General features: G+C 31.8%; 2 protein-coding genes and 1 pseudogene across 2 annotated transcripts; 1 reads left to right on the forward strand and 2 right to left on the reverse strand.

The window, feature by feature from the left end:
* Positions 1–2,036: 2,036 nt before the first annotated feature.
* Positions 2,037–4,191, reverse strand: LOC105115556 (GDSL esterase/lipase At1g54790-like). The gene is given in 6 exon segments (XM_011012469.1): positions 2,037–2,594; positions 2,597–2,812; positions 2,904–3,174; positions 3,281–3,447; positions 3,527–3,727; positions 3,807–4,191. Coding segments are annotated over 6 exon segments (1,164 nt in total). The 5' UTR covers positions 4,048–4,191; the 3' UTR covers positions 2,037–2,526.
* Positions 4,192–6,622: 2,431 nt separating this feature from the next.
* Positions 6,623–11,116, forward strand: LOC105115557 (elongation factor Tu, mitochondrial-like). Its single transcript, XM_011012470.1, has 12 exons — positions 6,623–6,876; positions 7,222–7,297; positions 7,382–7,474; positions 7,678–7,752; positions 8,225–8,329; positions 8,430–8,520; positions 8,626–8,831; positions 9,247–9,330; positions 9,549–9,614; positions 9,710–9,772; positions 10,130–10,370; positions 10,642–11,116. The coding sequence occupies exons 1-12, from the start codon at positions 6,704–6,706 to the stop codon at positions 10,710–10,712; spliced, it is 1,344 nt and encodes a 447-aa protein (XP_011010772.1). The 5' UTR covers positions 6,623–6,703; the 3' UTR covers positions 10,713–11,116.
* Positions 11,117–12,837: 1,721 nt separating this feature from the next.
* Positions 12,838–17,959, reverse strand: LOC105115558 (uncharacterized; annotated as a pseudogene).
* Between the last annotated feature and the right edge of the window lie 2,363 nt (positions 17,960–20,322).

Consider the following 20,322-nt stretch of genomic DNA (forward strand, 5'->3'; position numbering starts at 1 on the left):
TTATTGTTGTTATATTATTGTCATTTATAATTTATATAATTAATCTCCTTATGGTTTGACCTTGATCTTGCCAAGTTATTTATTACTTTGATACTCCTGCACTTGGGAGAAGACATCAATCTTTTGGTTGTGTCAAAGACATATTTCGACTTCTTTATTGTTACTATAATTTGAACTTGAAAATGTTTTTTTTTTAATCTTAGACTCATATAAAAGTTTTAGGCCTATGTCTTAGCTTTCCATCCATATAGAGCAGAGCCAAATCCAAGTTCTACAGCTCTAGATATTATCCAATAACTAAACAGCATTCCAATTTGGAATAAACCAGTATCTCTTTTCTAAGCTTAGCCTTTTTTTTATTTTCTCAATTTTAGTAGTTAAATGCATCAATCAATCCCTTAATTTATGTGATAGGCCTGCATTTAAGATGAACATTTATCATAAATTAAAGGTATCTTATATTATTAGATATGTTATTATAAAACATGCTCTAGTTAAAGAGTTATTAATACTTCAAGTGCAAAATGATGATATAAAATCTTGATAAAAATGCATTTTTAAGTACTAATCAAAAGGCATCACCATTAATTCATAGTGTCTTTTGTGAGTTCTAAAGGTTGTTTTGTATACATTATCAGGATCCATATGAATTTGATGGTATCCTGCCCTTAAATCCACTTTTAAGAAGATAGTGGCCCTAACTAATTCTTCCACTATAGGTATAGGGAACTTGTTTTTGACATTAAGTTTGTTAGAGCCATGTAGTTAACACATAACCTTCATGAACCATCATTCTTTTTAACCAACACCATAGGTACGGAAAATAGGTTGTTGCTTCATTGAATGATGCCTACTTGTGACATCTCTTCTACCATTTATTCGATAGCATCCTTCTGTAAGCTAGAATATATATAATCCTTTGGGTTGTTAAATTCCTATCCCTAGAGGACTGGAATAATCATGTCCTCTAAGGGGAGGTAAACTCTAAGGTTCCTTAAATATTCCCTGATAGGTATATATCAAGGCTTCAAGGTCAAAAGTATATTTCTTTTATTATGGAAGTGAAGTAGTTGTTGGCCTCAATTTCTTATCTTCATCTTTCAAAAAACTAAGACTACATAAAATAACTCTGCTACTTGTGTTTGGCTATCCAACAATCCTTGTATTTGTTCAATTCTAGTAGTCTCAATTAGTGTAGAACTATTACCCCTGAGAAACACACATTTTATCCATGTCAGTGAAAGGACATTCATAGTTTTTAATAGTTAAAAGCATTGTTGCCTAAACCCTCATGTTTCAAGTCCTTAAGCTCTTCTAAGGGGTCTTTTTGGCCACCAAATTTACAATATAGTGCCTCAACATAATCATTCTATGTAACAACTTGGTTTTCTATGCTACTCATAAAATTTTGGTGCCAATACAATGCTTTCCTTTTCTAATAATAAATGGTTTTTCTAATAATAAATGGCTAGTTTGAGCTTATAATCTTTTGAAATCTCTTCAATCTCAAAATATTGATTGAAATTATAAAGCCATGTATAAACATTATCTTTATCAAAAATTAGAAAGTCACGCTAGATTTACAAACTTTAAAGTAGAGCTATTATCTCTACATTTAAAATAGACATCAAGTGAAAAACCAAGATTATGAGTATCTTAAGTCCATATACTTGCACTAATTCTCCAACAAATAAGTGTAATTTATATAAGAGAGAGCTTTGTTAGAATACGAACCCACTAGTGAGATTTTTCAACCCACCAATCTTTATTTCATGATTGGATCTAATGTTTTTTATTTTCTAACCATAACCTGCTCATTATTGATTCTAAAAGATCCTCTAACTTAAGATTTTGGGATCTTGTATCAGAGGCCATCTTTTGAGTTCAAAGAACTGCTCTAGTGGATAGTAAGAGTTCCAACTTGGATTAAATCCAGGAGGAGAGTTAGATGGATCTACTGTAGAAGAAACTTGTGCAGAAGGAAAAGGTATTCCAGCATATAAAAAATGAAAAATAACATGAGAGAAAGAGAGAGAGAAGAGACGAGATGCTGGAATCTCCTGAATCACAAGGTACGTTCGTTTCATCACTTTTGTTTTCATAACCTCCTGACAAGGAATTTGTTACAATATATATAGCAGACTTTCTTCAAGATTTTCCAGCCCTGGCAATAGAATAAAACATTCATGACTTAACAATTAGAAGAGATAAAAACGGTGTGTATTGGCTTAACATTGCCGCGACAAACGCTGTCGTTCCAAGCCAGCGAGTTTCTTTCCTTTAAACAAAACGCTGCGCATCATTAACTAACCAAAACGCTGCACCTTACTAATCCAAACGATGCGTTATGTAACGGTCTTCATGGCGACGGTCATTTGTTTAAATTCAAAGCATCGCTGTAGCTAACTTCTCTTCAGAATTGATGCTGTGACAGGAGGAGTCGTCTTGGGTATGAAGATCATTCAGAGATTGCAGATACTAACGTCTTCTTCAAAAAACTAGTGGAGTTTTTTTTGCAATTATCCTTTAATATAATAGTTTGGAGTCGACGAACATGGATGTTGAGGAGTATTTATTGAGAGAGGCAATTGGTTGGAGTAATTTCCTGTCAATATTTGCTCCGAAACATATCGATTTGCAGCTTCTGTATAATGATTTCCATCCCAATTAACATATTCAGCTGTGTCGTTGCAAGGGCTCCCTGTCACTTTGCTGCCGTTAAGAACCTTGGTTTGACCGCAAGCAATTCTGTTGTCAAAATTCAATGGCGGCCCGCCATATCCACAGCAAGCTGCTAGCGAATGTTTGAATCCTGGATGCATGGTTCATGAGATTTTGCAAGTGCATGAAAAGGTAATGTTGTGGGGGAGATTGAGTGAAACCAATTACAACTTATTACTTACCATATTGTGAAAAATCTGCAATGAGTTTCATTTTTATTGAGAAAATGTCCACATAAGTGACATTAGCATCTGGGAATTGCCCCTGAAACTTTGTGCAAAGATCATGCAGTTGTGAGTTGAAAACACTAGCTGCACGGTTATGTGAATCAACACATACAGGCTGGTCAAGCTTTGATGGGTTTTTCCCAAATGTTGCAATGATTCTAGGTAAGCAGCCAAGAGGTCCTGTATTATGAACCCAGAAATTCCGAGCACCGGCGGTATATAGTATCTGTAGAACACCAAAAATTAAAGAAGAGAAAGGTTAGTGCCACAACTAAGCTATTCTCCCAAGTACTATTTTGAAAAAAAAAACAAACAGAATGAAGGATTACAACCTTAATTCCAGCTTCAAACTCTGATAAAATGGTTGGAAAAGAGGCTATCACTTGGTCCTCAGATTTCGAATAAAACGCGCCGTCGATGTCATTCTGACCCATGTCGAACATGTAAAGGCCTTGCATGAAATAATCTTCTAGAGGGAGGTACTTCTGAAATTCCTTGTCTATAACAAGTAATATATCTCCATTAGCGAAAAGCATTTTCTGCACATGCTAAAATCAGTTGAAAGATATAGAAAATACCCTCGGCTAGCAATTGAAGAACTCTGTCCTTGAATCGGACAAGCTGAGCCACCTGAACTCCAAATGAAAAGGGACAAATCGAAGCAGCATTTGCAGGAAGTATAGTAGATCCTCCTGTTGCAAAGTTACACCCCTTCTGAAAGTTAGGAGCTCCCACAGAATCCAAATATGGATTCAGAAACTGTCGGTCCATGGCATCCACTGCAAAAATAAGCCCATGCGATTGTAGGAGATTAAAGATGTAAAAAGCAAGAAATTGATGATGAGATAAATGCATTACTTAAAAAATCGATGATCAAGCGGCCATCACAGAACCGCCCCTGTGGCTGCTGGAAGTAGGTTTGTCCATTGGGAGGCCCAACGGGAAAGGCAAGACCTGCAACAAGACCACCGGTGTCTGAATTTGAATCACCGAAATTGAAAACGGCAGGATAGCTGAATTTCAAAGGGATAATAACAGTAGGCAGGAATGAGAAAATGAAGGCCACCAGTGTTTGGATGGCAGAAAATTTAAGAGCCATGGCAATTTGCAAGGGATCAGAAGCTATAATTGCAAATCACAAAAATGCACCCATCTTTATATTACATGATACTCAAATTGCTCCGACTTAGACTTTGCTGAAAAGCGAAGACAACAAATTTGTCATGAAAGATAGATACAAGGACCCATATCTTGCCTCCTCCTCTTTTCTTTTCTTTTTTCTTTCCTTTTTCTTGAAGTCAAGTGTTTGGAAATGTGGTAATTTATGTTTTTAGATGTTTTTTAAAATTATATTTTACCTTATTTTAAATTGATGTTTTTATTATTTTTTTTAATTTTAAAATGTTTATATCAAAAAAATTTAAAAAAATTATTTATATATATTTAAAAAAAATACTCTACACCACACAAATATGCATAAGTAAAGCCTCTCTAAAAAAAGTCAAAGCAGTGATCATGCCATATATATATATATTCGTGATTAAAGCCTCTCTAAAAAAAGTCAAAGCAGTGGTCATGCCATATATATATATATATATATTCGTGATTATTAATCAGTTAGTCTTGTGAAGTTATTGGTTAACAAATAAAATGTCTTAAGGAATGAGGCTAATATTGTCAATTCCAGAGTCCACGGAGGAAGGAGTATATTAGTAAAATATTATAGCTATTTTTACTGTTTATCCTTTCATAATTCACTGTTTATATTGCAATAGTGCATTTTTAAACATTTTTATTTTAGTCCTTAAACTTTTCTTTTCACAATTAAGCTCTTTTGATCCCAAATCAGCACCCAATTATATGTTTTTTTAGGAAGGGACGGAAGGTTTAATTGAAAAAAAGAGAATTGAAGTGAAAAATAAGGGTAACATAGGTGATGGATTTAAATTTGTTTTAAAAGTTCATTTTCATTCCTTTTTTTTTTATCTATTAGGTAATTAGTCTTTAAAATTTTTAAAAAATACATTTTGATATGAAATTTTATTTTTGTTTTTTTAGTCTTTTTTGGGTGGAGAAAAGAGAAAAGAGGATTGAAGCGAAAAACAAGGGTAACATGGGTCACAGATTTTAAATTTATTTCAAAATATAAAAAATAAATTTAAAACTAAGAAGATTTTTAATTTTATATTGATTTTAGGTTTTGAGGTAATTTTGTTTTTGTGTGTTTTAAAGGACATGGATTGGTTTAAAAAGGTTGTTACGGTGTTTTCTAAGGGAAAAAATATATTCAAAATGAGTTTTTGGAGAGGAAAAAAAAACCATACTTTGAAATTTCCATATAATATATCGTTTGTTTTTGTTTCAAGATATTAGGGTAAAGAACCTATTAAACAAAAAAAAAATATAAAGGCCTGGGTGATTGGGTCCAATCTTTTAGGCCGATGCATGGATCTTTTTTTAATTGAATCAAGTATTAGGATTGATTTATCAGGCCCAACAATACTCAGTCTCATTGTTTTTTTTTTTAAATAATTTTTTTATGTTAATATATTTTTCATATGTATTTCTGAAAATAATTTTTAAATTTATGTTTTAATTAATATCTTTTTCTATTTTTTGAGTTTTTAGCTTTTGTTGAATAACAATTATTTTTTAATTATATTAGATGTGTTTAATTTTTGTATAGGTTAGTATGTTTTATATGTAATTTCTTTTGTATAATTTATATAAATTAAGTATTTAATTTTTTATAATATTTTTAATATGTGTAACCTTACATAATATTTTTTTTATTTTATTCAATAAATTTTATGTATGACAATCTCAATTACAAATTGATTTATTATAAACAAAATTATTAAACATAATCAGATAAATGACTCGTATTATGATATTAAGTATCTTAATTTATATTAGTCTCTTGATTTTTTTAATTATATTTTTATTTATTATTAATTACTTTTTTATTTATTTTCTACACAATAGTTCATGACTTATTTAATTAGATATGTTTATAAGTTTTTTTTATGTATATTTATAATTTTTTATGTAAGAAAACACGTTGAAAGATTATACTTGTTAAGTCTTTTATCATATAATTATGTTTTCAATTTAATCTTTATTCTTATGACTTTTTTCTTAACTCTTTTATCAAAAACTTATTGTTTTTAACTTTATTCTTCTATCCAAATTGATAATGTATTTTTTTTATCCTTATTAATCAATTTATATAAATGTGTGAGTGTGTTTATCTATTTATTATTGTTTCTTTTTTTTTATCATATGATTCAAATAAAGAAAAATATTTAGTTAGTTGAGACAAATATTGAGTAATTAAATTTCTCTTCTTTTTGTTTTTTTAAATGTGCTCTACTAATATCTTATTTGTTTTTATATTTCAAAACACTTTTAAAAATTTTAATTTTTTTATTTTTTTACTTTAAATTAATATTTTTTTTATTTTTTTTCAAATCATCTTAATATAATAATATCAAAACTAATTTTTTTAAAATAAAAAATTATTATTTTATTTTTTAAAATAAAAAATATTTTTTAAAATAATTACAATTATACTCACAGAGATTCTTTAGACCCTAACTGAGACCTCAGGCTGCCTGAATGGGCCACAAAACATCGAATCGGGTCGGGCTCATAGTTTTCACATCAAAAAACCAAAACCCCTAAAACCCCAAGCCACTGGAACAGCGAGTCTCCCTCTCTCTCTCTGTAACATTTCGTTTCTGAATAGAACCCAGATGGCTTCTTTGGCCCTTAGAAACCCTAATTCGAAGCGACTTTTACCATTCTCCTCACAATTCTACTGCTGCTGCCGAGGATCGCCATCTTCCCTAACTGAATCTCTTCTCTCGTCAAATGACAGAACCTCTTCTTCTCCATGGTGGAGATCCATGGCCACCTTCACCAGAACGTAAGTTTACTTTATTTTCTCCCTCCTTTTATGGTTTTCTAGAAACTTTTGCGGTTTTCTTCCGAATATTCTCTCTTTTTGTAGACAAAAGATTCGAGGGAGAAAAACAAAATTCGTGATACTGTTTTCTTTTTCTTTGATTCTTTTGTTTTTTAGCCTTGTTTTAAGTTTATCTGGGTGAAAAGAGAAAGCCAACATTGATGAATTTTTGTGCTAACCCATCAGGAAATAGAGGGGGAAAATGATGATGAAGGAATGGGGTAGCTGGTGAAAGAATGAAGAAAAGGAGTGACTTGAATAGATTGTTGATTGTATAATTTGTTGTTTTTTTTTTTGTGTTGACAGTAAACCTCATGTGAATGTGGGAACAATTGGACATGTTGATCACGGCAAGACTACCTTGACTGCTGCTATTACCAAGGTTTGGTTTACTCTTGCATTTTCTTGGTTCTGAAAGTTTGGAACATTCGATTGGGTAGGACCTTAAGTGTTTGTTTGTGTTTAGGTGCTAGCAGAAGAAGGGAAAGCCAAGGCCATTGCTTTTGATGAAATTGACAAGGCCCCTGAAGAGAAAAAGAGAGGAATTACGATTGCAACGGTTGGAATGACCTCCCCTCCCCTTACCTTGCCTTATTTTCTGCATGCATTTCATATAGTAAATTCATTTTTTTATAACACTTTACTTAGTGCTACATTTATCATTTTGGATATGCCAAGTATGGATTATTATTTTTGTGGTCTTGCCTTTTCCTTTTAATATATATGTGGTTTTTATTCTGATCTTTTAATCTACTGTTGCAGGCCCACGTGGAGTATGAAACTGCTAAGCGTCACTATGCCCATGTAGACTGCCCTGGTCATGCAGATTATGTTAAAGTAAGTCATGGATTTAGTTTATTATTGAATGAAAAACGAAGATACATTTCAATTTTTGGATTCTTTGGCTGCATAACATGCTAGGCTCAATTTGCATTGTCGCAATTATTGTATGTAAAGAATTAAAGATGGGGGAGGTTCTAGAAATATGTAGCAAGACTGATGAATGCATGACAAGGATAATTTCTTGTTCTTTTCAGGAACCTTACACCCATGATTAATGTTTTGACTATTGTTTTACTGGACCTACGTAAACTGCTGCCAGTTATACATTAGAAATACTGGTGAAGAAAGTGTTGGTCATGTTATGAAATTTGGATTGAGAAGTTATTTTGGATTTGACAATCTCTGAATTTTTTCAGAAAAATCCGAGATTTTTTAGCAATTCCTCAGAATTTGCTGGTTAAGTAATCTAATTCTCTTAAATTGTATTATGGATGCTTTACCTAGTGATGAATCTAATTATTTGCAGAATATGATTACTGGAGCTGCTCAAATGGATGGTGGAATTCTGGTTGTATCTGCTGCTGATGGGCCCATGCCACAAACTAAGGAACATATTTTGCTTGCTCGCCAGGTGGGCATCTTCTGTTAGAATCTAAAGCATATTTAGTTTTCCCTTTTACATGTTTATGATGATCCAACCTTGAACTTACTTTTCCGAATGCTTTGGCTAGGTTGGTGTACCATCACTCGTGTGCTTTCTGAATAAAGTTGATGTTGTATCAGATCCAGAGTTAATAGAGCTTGTGGAAATGGAAGTCCGAGGTATTGTCCTTTGTAGATGATGTTTATGGAAAGTTATTCTTGCTTTTGTTTGATTTTCTTTTTATCTTTTTGCCACAAGCTCTTCACTAACATTTTTTTTTACAGAACTACTCAGTTTCTACAAGTTTCCTGGAGATGAAATCCCTATTGTTCGAGGATCGGCATTGTCTGCTTTACAGGGTACAAATGAGGAAATAGGTAAGAAAGCCATTTTAAAGTTGATGGATGCTGTGGATGAATACATTCCTGATCCTGTGCGTCAACTCGAAAAGCCTTTCTTGATGCCAATAGAAGATGTTTTCTCAATTCAGGTAAAATAGGCAGATAATGCGTATTTTGTCTAGATTATTAGTTCTCAAGAATTAACTGCATGACTGCAGCACCTTTTAGTGTTTTCTTCATTGTTTTGGGATTTCATTTCCTTAGTTTGTGTGGGAAACTCTTTCCTAATCTGAAATAGGCTGGTGAGCAAATAGGCAACCCAATTGATAGTGCTGCAAGTTCCCTTCTTTTCTTCATACAAAACTCTCACCATGGTTTTATATTTAAGATGTTTTGATTTGGAATGTCCGTTCTTCATCATATCATGTCATATTTGCAGTAAACTGGGCATAATGCCTCATTCTTCAATTGATATTCTTGTAAAATAATTTTTTCTTGTACATGAAAAAAGATGTGCTCTCTGGAATGCTGCTCCTTTAATTTGAATGTTTGCATTTATTGAAGGGACGTGGAACGGTTGCGACTGGACGTGTTGAACAAGGGACCATCAAAGTTGGTGAAGAAGTTGAAATTTTGGGACTATCAAAAGTAAAAGTTCATCTAACCTTCTTTTTTTTATTGCTTGTCAAGCATCCTCATTTACTTCTATCCATAAATTTGTTGAGCTGTGATTTACTGTAAGACTCCTTTGAATATTAACCAACAAGTCTGGAGGCTGTTATGCTTAAGTTTAGTCTGGCTGTGAAATTTGAGTGAGATTGCACTGCATATTATTGTACTCCTTATACTGAGACTTTTATTTGCAGGAAGGTCCTAAGAGAACTACAGTGACTGGTGTTGAGATGTTCAAGAAATTGTTGGATCAAGGACAGGTAAGTCAACAGCCTGAGCACTATTTACTATTTTGGCCTCAGATTCTTCTTTACAGTGGTTATTAAATGACTGGTGAGTATTTTTATCTTATTAGGCTGGAGACAATGTGGGTCTTCTCCTTCGTGGTTTGAAACGAGAAGATGTGCAACGTGGGCAGGTAAGTGGCAGGCAAGGTTAATGAGAGAATGGAAACGATGTTTTTTTTTTTTTAATTCTAGATTTCATTTCATCAAGTTTATAAATTCATTCTAGATTTGTTTTTATCAAATTTATGAAGTGCACAAATTCTTATTACTTGGATCTGTGTAATTTTGGACCAAAAATATTTGATCCTTGTGGTAGATACCGTGTAAAATTGGTATCTCATTTAATATCCACTTCAGTTGGCATCATTATGGTCATTATTGATCAATGCATTAATCACATGAAAGAATCTTACTAAAAGTATGATGTATATTGATGTTTGAATTAATACAGGCTTGCCTTTATTATCTTGTTTCCACTCATTATGTAGGTTATTGCCAAGCCTGGAACTGTGAAAACTTACAAGAGATTTGAGGCAGAAATATACTCCCTCACGAAGGATGAAGGAGGGCGTCATACTGCATTTTTCTCCAACTACAGACCTCAGTTTTACTTGCGAACTGCAGATATCACTGGAAAAGTAGAGTTGCCAGAAAATGTGAAGATGGTCATGCCTGGGGACAACGTGACTGCAATCTTTGAGCTAATCTTACCAGTTCCTCTTGAGAAAGGTCTGTTAAACTAGAACCCTCATTCTGATTTTCTGGTTCAAGTTACCTATTGATCTTCCTTGGATGCAATAACCTGCTCCTGCCATGCAACTTTAAAAGGCATTTTCCTTTTGATTGTTATTATCTTTTGTGTTAAATTCTTGGGCACATCAAATCTGAAATTGACAATTGACATATTACAATCAGACCTAATGTTGCATGGCTGAATGACGAAACTTGTTGTAGCCTTGTCACTGTGCATTGAATACATTGCATGTTCTTGATATGGTAGGACAAAGGTTTGCCTTGAGGGAAGGAGGAAGAACAGTTGGAGCAGGGGTAGTCTCAAAAGTGCTTCAGTGAGTGGTGGTGACGATGGATCCTAAAGGGGCAGGTTAGAAGGCCAGATTGATATTTGATATATAAAAAAAAGTGCCTTGTGGTTGGTTATTGGACTTGCACCGATGCAATGTTTTTCCAGGTGCTGCTAAAAAAGTTAACAGTCGGTGGATTGTTGTCTGTAATTCCACATCAGTCGCGGACAATTAATCGACATGTTTTGACCATTTTGCTTCGGTTGTTTTCTTTTTATTTTTAAATAATATCCGTCAAAATAGTAATGATTCTAGACTAATACCCTATGATTGACCTTTCTTTGAAAAAAATTCTCTATTTTTTGGGTGAATAGGGCTGGTTGAGACTGTAAAAGTTTGTTTCAGGAAGAATTGGTTGAATGTGGTGATAATCAGTGTAAATTACCGAGTCCATTTTGATTTTGACACTTGAGAGTGTAAAAATTCCAGCTCTAGATTTGTGCCCGTAACTAGAATGCGGCCAAGAACAATCTCACAGTAAAATTCAGATATTCATGATCAAGCATTAGAAATCGTATTTACGGCTATAGATCCTAAAGCAAGTAGCTGAATCTGCCGAATTAATAAAAATGCAATGATTCACATCACTGAATTACAATGTATTATTAGTAAAAAAATATTTTATCCATTTATATTTGTTTAATAAATGTTTAATTTATAAATTTAAAATAAAAATAAAGTTCATGATGCAATGTTTTATGGAATAAATATTTTACAAAAAAAATATTATAAAATTACTTTAATTATAAAAATTTTATTACAAAATATTGTTTCTAAATATTCTTAGTTAGTTGTATTATGATTGGTTATTAATTATAATTTTTTTATTATATTTTTTCCTATCATAAATTGAAATATAAAAAATATTTGAAACTAATATGTAGATATTTATTGGATGATATGTGTACAAAATTGATTTGCAGAAAAATTTTATATGAAGAAGTCATATATCTATGAAAAGAATTATATGATAATTATATAATTAAAATTACTAAATTATCTTATATATAGATTGTTATGATTTAATCTTGATTACGTGTTATCTTAATCAAGAATAACAAATAGGTAAATATTGAATATAACATAAAATTATATAAAAATATTTGAGTAATCAATAAAAAATTCATTATCTTATATAAATTAAATAAAATATTGTATATATTTTTAAATAGTATTTGTTGTGAAATCCTTAGTCAATATTGAATGAATTTTAAAAAGAATTTCAAAATTTTATTTAAATAATAAAAGATTATAATATTAAGAATTAACATAATTTGATAAAGCATATATAATTAATGTTATAATTACACCGAGAAGATTGGTTACTAAAATGTTAAGTTAAACTACTTGTAACTTTCATGATATTTAAGAGTTTATAATAGATTGTTAGATATTATATTTGATTTTCAAATATAAATCAATCAATTATTTAATTGATAATAAATTAAATTATTTAATTTATTTAACCTAATTTTATTTAAGATTATGACTTATATTTGATCCAATTTATTAGAAATCTAATAGGTCACACACATAAAAATTATTGGTTATAAATTAAAATGAAATGATTAATCAAGTGTTATTTAATTGTAAATAAATTTTAGTGATTAAAAACTAGAATATAATTAATATAAGAAATTATAATTCTTAACCTAGAAAAATTAAATAGAACTTTATTAAATGAATTTATAATTTTTTTTGTAAAATAATATATAACATTATTTAAGATGTAAACTGATATTTTATTATTTATAAAATTTCTAGATTTTTTTATAAATAAAATGTTATGCCTATTATTTTTTTAAAAAAAAATAAGAAAAATATAATATGTAAGCATCTAATATATATATATATATATATATAGTAATCTATTTTTTAAAAGGAATAATAAGATTTTTTTTACTGAAAATGTGTGTAAATCACCATTAAATTTCAACCTGATCTGAAAATAAATATTCAAAGAAAAAAATAATTAATTTTTAAATAATCTCTCAACAATTCTAAATTTTTATATTTAATGAGATTCTTAAAACTCTCAAAAAAAAAAAAAAACTCATTTTCGCTTCGTTTATATATTTTCAAAAACCTCACATCAGCTACTTAAGTGCACGCTGCAGGGGATCCTCCTAACCCAACACTTGCACTGAACTTAATATCTAACATAACAACGTTAAATAGGACATCTTTAATTCTATTAACAAATTTCTACGGTGGCTTTTTTAGGTTTTTCTGATACAGACTTACACTTCATTTCCCTTTCATTTACAAAATCGATCACAGAATTTACTAGAAGAGCGATCCATATTACGAGCTCCGTTCATGGAAGACCCATCCTGTATTTATAGCTCAAGCTGAAATGCAACAGCAGACTGACGTGCAATGGCAATAAACCTGAGCCCATTTAATCATCACTTGCTACATAATTTGCAGTTACACTCTCTACCCATCAATTATCCAAACCATAAGGCATTTCCATAGCAGCATGTTTCACAACTTCACCACTTGATGCTCATACAAGCCTCAGCACTACTACTGCCATCACTGTTACAGCTCTGAAGCATATGTCATGAAAACTTTTATCCACAATCCTAATTATTTCCTTATCCTTCAGACCCACCTTGCTTGCATGTTTGCTAATGTAAACAACCGTGTCCTTCAATTTATTCACTGCCCAAGAGAGCCAGACCAGCCCGAAACCAATGCCTGTGCAAAACAGTTTACATGCACTGAAGGGTACTCTCCTGCAAGCTACCTTGCAGATGACAGAAAAAAGAAGAGCAAGGCCTGTCCCAGCAATGCCAACAGAGAGCTGGTTCAGAAGCAAAGTTCAGGGCCAGATTTCTTCAGAGACAAGACTGCTGTTTTCTCATGTCGCCTGTCCATCATCAAAGATAGAAGGCTCTCACATGCATTGAAGTAGTTCCTTTTGTAGACAACACTCTCTCTACCTCCCTTTCTAGTATTCTTCCTTTTTCGAGATGGCTTGATTTTCACAGGACTGCAAAAATAAATAATACTGTATTAAATGAGAACAAAATGTAAACAAGTAAAGCAGGCATCTAGAACACCACATTTACAGAAGACGATGCATGTACTTCATATGCACAAGTAAATAAAAGTACTGTTGTAACCTTGTAGGAAGTCCATGTTATGAAAACGGAACACTATATCAAGGACTTGTGTAACTCTGTAATCATCTTAGTGATAAATGCTCATCTTGAAACATTACTGAATTTTCAATCTATCAAAATGCAAAAGAGTATTGCAAGCATTACATATCCAAAGAATCTAGCCTCACTTCACCCACCTAAAACCCTCCCAAAAGCACTCCTAATCCATGCCTAAATATTTCAAACCCTCAAATGCAAGACTAATAGTAGATAGAAAGCAATATAATTCGAGATAACAAAAATCAGGACAAAGTCTCTCATTATGGGCAACTTCATGTTGAATTGTCATAAAAGATTGGCAAAAAGAAAATGACAAATGAAGTGCTTTTGCAATGGATAGATTTATACCTCTTCAAAGTAGCAGCTGTCACATCTCTGACCTTGAAAGAAGACCCCGTAATGGTAGCATCTACTTTACTTGTATCAAGCCTGGTCAATCAAATGATTGCAGAGTGAAGTATTATAGCTATAGCTTGATGATATTTAGAAGTGAATATAAAACAGCTATAAAATAGCATGAAAAAAAAAATTAGCAACGGTGAATCTTGTTGCAAAAATTGAGTTTCTGTGTCAATTTCAGCAGCTTTAAACAGAAAAGGTCCACTACACAAGTGTCACAAGACATTTTTTACCTAAAAACTTAACTAGAATAAGATTTGTATCACAATTGCCTAATCCAACTTCCTGAAAATGAAGGAATAAGAAAATATCAAAGATCCGGGATAAAATAGAACAAGAAGGCCAGGAGTTACACAAGATAAACCCAGCAAACCATGAAGGAATTTGGCATATGGTGTGAAGAAAAATCAATGTTAAACAGCAATATTTTTGCTAAAATTTGAAGGATATTTAAATTGGAACAAGAGACAAAGGTTTAGGGCATGTAGAGAAATATCTAAAGCATAAATGGATTGATACAAAGGTAAAACATGTTCTGTAGAATAACCTAAGCGGCCAATTTAAATTAGTTCCAGGCCAAAATCCTTATCCTTAGGGGCAATTATCTAATTCTTCCAAAAGCTCCTGCATAAGGTTTCTTCTTAGAACTTGCTCATCTTCAAGAGACTCAATGAGTGAATTTAGAACTAACTCCTACAATTTCATGTCTATTAGTTTGGTGACAATTGTGTTGGTACCATGCATTGGCCATGGTAGTCTAGTAAACCAGTGGTGCATGAAAATCTCTTTCATTCTCAAACTCCCTTATTAGGTAGTCTGGGGTTGTATAAACTTGGATATCTCCCTGCTGGCATATGCGATGGTAGAAGATGCTGGGAGGAGAGGCAACATGCTTATTGTGTTTAAATTGGACTTTGAAAAGATGTACTATTGGATTGATTGAGATGTTCTCAACTATTGTGTAGAGAAGAAATTTGGTATTAAGTGGACATAGTGGATTAAAGTTTGGCCATGTTTATTGCATTGCCAACGACTTTGAACATGGGATCTTGAGTTCGTACTTTCTGCAACAAGTTTGTCATAGTGATCCATTATCTCCATTTTACTCACAAAGGTGTTAGAATAATCGAGAGGAATGATCAATAAAGAGGTGGTTTAGAAGACATGAATATCAATCCTAGTCAGATTCTTGCATTTCACCAATAATGCTATCTTTTTTGTTTATTGTAATTGGTAGGGCTTTGGATGTGTTGAGCTTTAGATTTTGGGAAGATGTCTAGGTAAAAAACTAATGGTTTCTAACAAGGATGATAATCCTTATCTATATATGAGAAAGATTACCATTGTGTATGGCAGCCGTTGCAGGAACGAGTTTTTCTTTCTCAATATGCACTTCAAAAGATTTGTCTTTTATTTTGGGCAACCTAGACTCTAGAAGCAACCAGCAAGTTCTCTAATTGAGTCAATATGTCAAGAACATAGATTACACAGTCAATTGAGTACCCACTTATACTATTAAAATGAAAAGGAGAACAAGGAATGGACTCAAGTTGAACTTGGTGAATTTTTCAATAGCATAACAAGAAAAAAAGCTGCCATATGCTTCTGAGTAAACAGAACCAGGTCTAAATATCCATACCTGCTCAAATGGGGGATGAGCATTGATTGTTTTCTCCACGTGATTGAGTTTCTAGACAAGTAAAATTCAGCAACTGTAGAGAGGATATCCATCATCTCCGTCCCGCTACCAGTTAGCGATACCTGACCATCTGGAAGAACTATAAGTTTTGAACTGTGGGCCATATCTCCCAGAAAGTCCACCAGAGATTTCAGGGAATCAAATTGGTCACTTGGGTAAATAAGAGGAGAATGTGACTGCTGATGTGCATCAAACATCACTGCTTGTAGCCCAGTCAACTCAGATAGAAAAGATAAATCTAATCCATCTCTTTCTAATTTATTTGACTTGGACATAAGAAACTGCAAGACTTTCTCATGTCTTGTACTTTTTTCAACTATCCCAAAGATAAAAAGGACAGAGTCTGGGCGAGCATCTGGAAGCAAAAAAAAGATGCTACTTAGAATACTTGAGTGTTGTGCAACAATATCATACAAAGTTGAGCTTCACACAGTCCATAAGAACGGACATCATAAAACTCATATGCCATTTTATCCCATTAATTGTTACAGAATTACATCACCTTTCATTGCTTTTGTTGCTTAAGTTTCATATTCCAATAATAATAAAAATAGTGGAAATAGTTAGTTAATAAATAAAAGTTCTGATGGCACTATTACTAAAACTACTCAACTAAACTAAGCCTCAATACCAAACTAGTAGGTCTGCTGCATGGATCTACCTTTTTGCTCGGTTCTGACATGAATCTTTTACAAAGGAAAAAACAGGAAAGAAAATTAACCCAAATACCAAACTCTTCAAAGAAAGGAAGACAAGAAAGACACAAAAGGACTTGAAAATGATGTTACAATTATCCATCCAGCAAAAGAGCCCAAAATGTTGCAAACCTTGCACATCAATGACCATAGGCATTTTCATTGTTGAGTCAATCTCGGCAAACTGATTAGACTGGCAGAACCTATTCATGGGTCTCCATGGTTGTTCATGCTGAGGTAATTTCAGCATAAGAGAACTCGATCTTGTTATCTCTTGTCTTGCTCCCCAACTAGGTAAATAGGGCTGAAAATCCTGCATCAACGAAACATTAGCTATTATCTATTGTTGACAGAAACAACTTATCATGAGATGGAACAAAAACACAGAACAAAAGCATTGGTTTATCATAGGCAATAGCCCACTTAGAATGTTTTCCTCAGATAATATATGATCTAAATATAATAATTTTAGTTTTTATAGAATCCGGGAAGGATTAGATGGGGGATGTAGGGGACACTAAGACATCTACACTACTACACAACTATAACCTCGCCAGAAACACCCATGATAAGTCAATAATAATCAAAACCTTGAGTAAACTAACAGGTAACACTATATTGATTTCATAACTTGCGCTAAAATTAACAATAAAAAGAAAAGGATTATTTTTGAGTCACAGACCAACTGAAATAATCATGAAAATGAAAGAAAAGAGGCAATTTGGTAAAAGCTAATTTGAGGATTCAATTTGATTATAGATGGCAGATTCTTATGGAACCCCATGGCGGAGGCGAGAGGTCCAGATGTTGATCTCTTCCTCCAGATGAGCCTAGCTCACCTAGTAAAAACTCCTCTCTGGTGTCCTTGTGGTGTTTGGGTGTGTACGAGTTAGTGTGTGTTTTACTTAATTCACCATGCATGGATTACAATCTGCACAACATATTCCTTTTTCTTAATTCAAGAAACAAAAGGACAGCAGTAATCTGATAAAACGAAGCAACAATGCGCATCGCAACAATCATACCTTGATAACCCTTTTCTGATCTTGGTGAAAAACAATAGCAAGACCAGGAGGATGCACGTGAGAAGCCATCGAACAAAGCTTAACCATAACTATCCTTTGAGAGTTCAGAGCACCATAGACTTCTCCTTACTCTTTTTTCCTGCCCATGAAAATACATTTTCGTGGGACTTAAATGGATGGAATTTCTGGGTGAAGAGTCCGTGGTAGAGAGAGATACAACCATAGTTGTCAGTCACAGTCGGCAAGTGGTCTAACCCGGAAAAAAATTCGGGTTTTTAAATTGTCAAGTTAATTTAGGATGTCACAGTCGACCTTATCACTATTTTTTATAAAATCAATTTTTACTAGAAAGTAAATTTTGAAAAAATAAAATTTAAAAATATATATTATTTTTTTATATTTATTAGTGTAATAGAAAATAAATTGGAAAACATTTTACAGTATTTGATTATATTATGAAAAATAAGCTAAAAAATAAAGTATTAATATTTTATTTTTCTCAAGTTTATTAAACTCATGAGGAAAAATTTTTACAAATTAAAAAGTTGAATGAGAATGAAATTGAAAAAAATATAATTTTATAAATTATCTCAAATAAAATAAATAATAATAAAAATAATAGAGATCAAATCTAAAAAAAATAAAAGTTGAAGAAATTAAAATAATAATAATTAATATTTCATAAATTATTTCAAATAAAATAAGTAATAATCAAAATATTCAAAACAAAATATATATAGCAATCAAAAGTTTGAGGATCAAATTTGATATAATCAGAAAATAATATGATATTTCTAAATTTTTCACAACTTCAATGTTTTCCGCCCAAATTTTCTAGGAAAACACTTTCCTAAAAACCAAGCTAAATTTTCCTTTGACTAGAAAGTATTTTTCATTAATCAACTTTTCTAATGACAAATAAACACAGAAAAGTTTGAAAAGTGGTTTTCTAGAAACCACTTTCCGGAAAACAAATAGAACCTAAAAAAATCTTTAATGTTAACTCTATTTTAATATGATTATTTTTGATCGCTTGTGTCAATTCCTTTAATCAACTATTTTTTTCAATTAAAACTAAAACTCAATCCATATAAAGTTTGAAATTGTAAATTTCATTTACAATTTCATGTATCATCTTGTAAAGTAAATCCAAAGTTGTTAAGATACTTTTCTTTACTCCATAAGAAACTTTTTGCTTTAAGGTGATGTTATTAGGAATAAAAAAACATTAAAGTTATTTATTAAAAGATAATGGTAACTCTATTCCACAACATGATACATAAGACATAAAGTAACTCTATTCCATGACATGATATATAAAAAAAATTAAAATATATATGGATGATATAATTTTTAAATTCAAAAAGATAGTAGATTATTATCCGAATCTAAAAAAATAATTGTGAAAGGTTGAGAAGGTATTATATAAAGTTGAACTTGTAAAATACTTATTTGGGGTAAAATCTAAATTGCTAGGATTTGTGGTGAAGAGCTAAGATATTGAAGTCAACTCTAGTAAAGTAAAAGCAATTTAGATTATGCCAACTCCTAGAACAAAAAAGAAGAAGAGAGGGTTATAGGGTTGTTTGAATTACATTGCTTGATTTATATCTTAAATGATAGTAATTTGTGAGCCAAATCTTTTACTCTTTTGAAAGTAAACTCTTGACGTATGGAACGAGCAATGCTAATAAACTTTCAATAAAATCAAGCAATATCTACAAAATCCACATTAGTTCATGCCTCTCATGCTTGACAGACTATTGATTTTATATCTGACAACAACCAAAAAAACAATAGGATGTGTACTCGGGCAATATGATGAGTTTTATGGAAAAGAATCTATTATCTAAGTAAGAAGTACATAGATTATGAATCCAGATACATAATGGTAGGGAAGCTTTGTTGTGCACTTGTATGGGCTCTAAACGACTTCGACAACATTGCTGATTTTGAATTCGGATACTCTCAAATATATTCTTGAAAAGCTTTATTTACCAACTAGAATAGCAAAATGGCAAGTGATGTTGGCTGAATATGACATAGTGTACATAACAAGAAAAGCTGTGAAAGAAAATGTTATTGTTGATCACTCGGCAAACAATGCAATTGAAGATTATGAGGCTTTGAATTTTGATTTCCTAGATGAAAATGTGTTGGTGGTAGAAAATGAAAAGAAACCAGATTGATGGACAATATATTTTGATATAGCAATAAATGTATATGACAATGGGACAAAAACTGTAAAAAATTCTTCTAATAGAAAGCAATATTATGTTTTGATCAAGTTGTAGTTTGAGTGCTCCAATAATGTGGCTAAATATGAAGTATACATCTTTAGATTTGAAGCTGCAAGTATGACACTTGCATCCTTAGATTAAAAGTTGCATTAGAGTTAAAGATTAAAAAAAACTTGATATCTATAGATTTTCAATGCTAATAATTTGCTAAATGAAAAGAGAATGATAAACAAAAGATGAGAAGTTAAGGTTATATTAAGAATATATATCCAAAATAGTAAAAGAATTTGATGAGATAAAATTTACTTATATAAGAAGAGACAAAAACTAATTTTTTGATACTCTGACCACTTTAGCTTTCATGGACAAAA

This window comes from Populus euphratica, unplaced genomic scaffold, assembly GCF_000495115.2.
Source record: "Populus euphratica unplaced genomic scaffold, PopEup_1.0 scaffold736.1, whole genome shotgun sequence".
Lineage (NCBI taxonomy): Eukaryota > Viridiplantae > Streptophyta > Magnoliopsida > Malpighiales > Salicaceae > Populus > Populus euphratica.

What these genes read in the sequence shown, in the direction of transcription:
- LOC105115557 (XM_011012470.1), top strand. Translation starts at nt 6,704, where the DNA reads ATGGCTTCTTTGGCCCTTAGAAACCCTAATTCGAAGCGACTTTTACCA. An exon ending in GTCATGCAGATTATGTTAAA is followed by an intron (nt 7,753 to 8,224) that starts GTAAGTCATGGA and finishes AATTATTTGCAG; the next exon opens with AATATGATTACTGGAGCTGC. An exon ending in AATTGTTGGATCAAGGACAG is followed by an intron (nt 9,615 to 9,709) that starts GTAAGTCAACAG and finishes TTATCTTATTAG; the next exon opens with GCTGGAGACAATGTGGGTCT.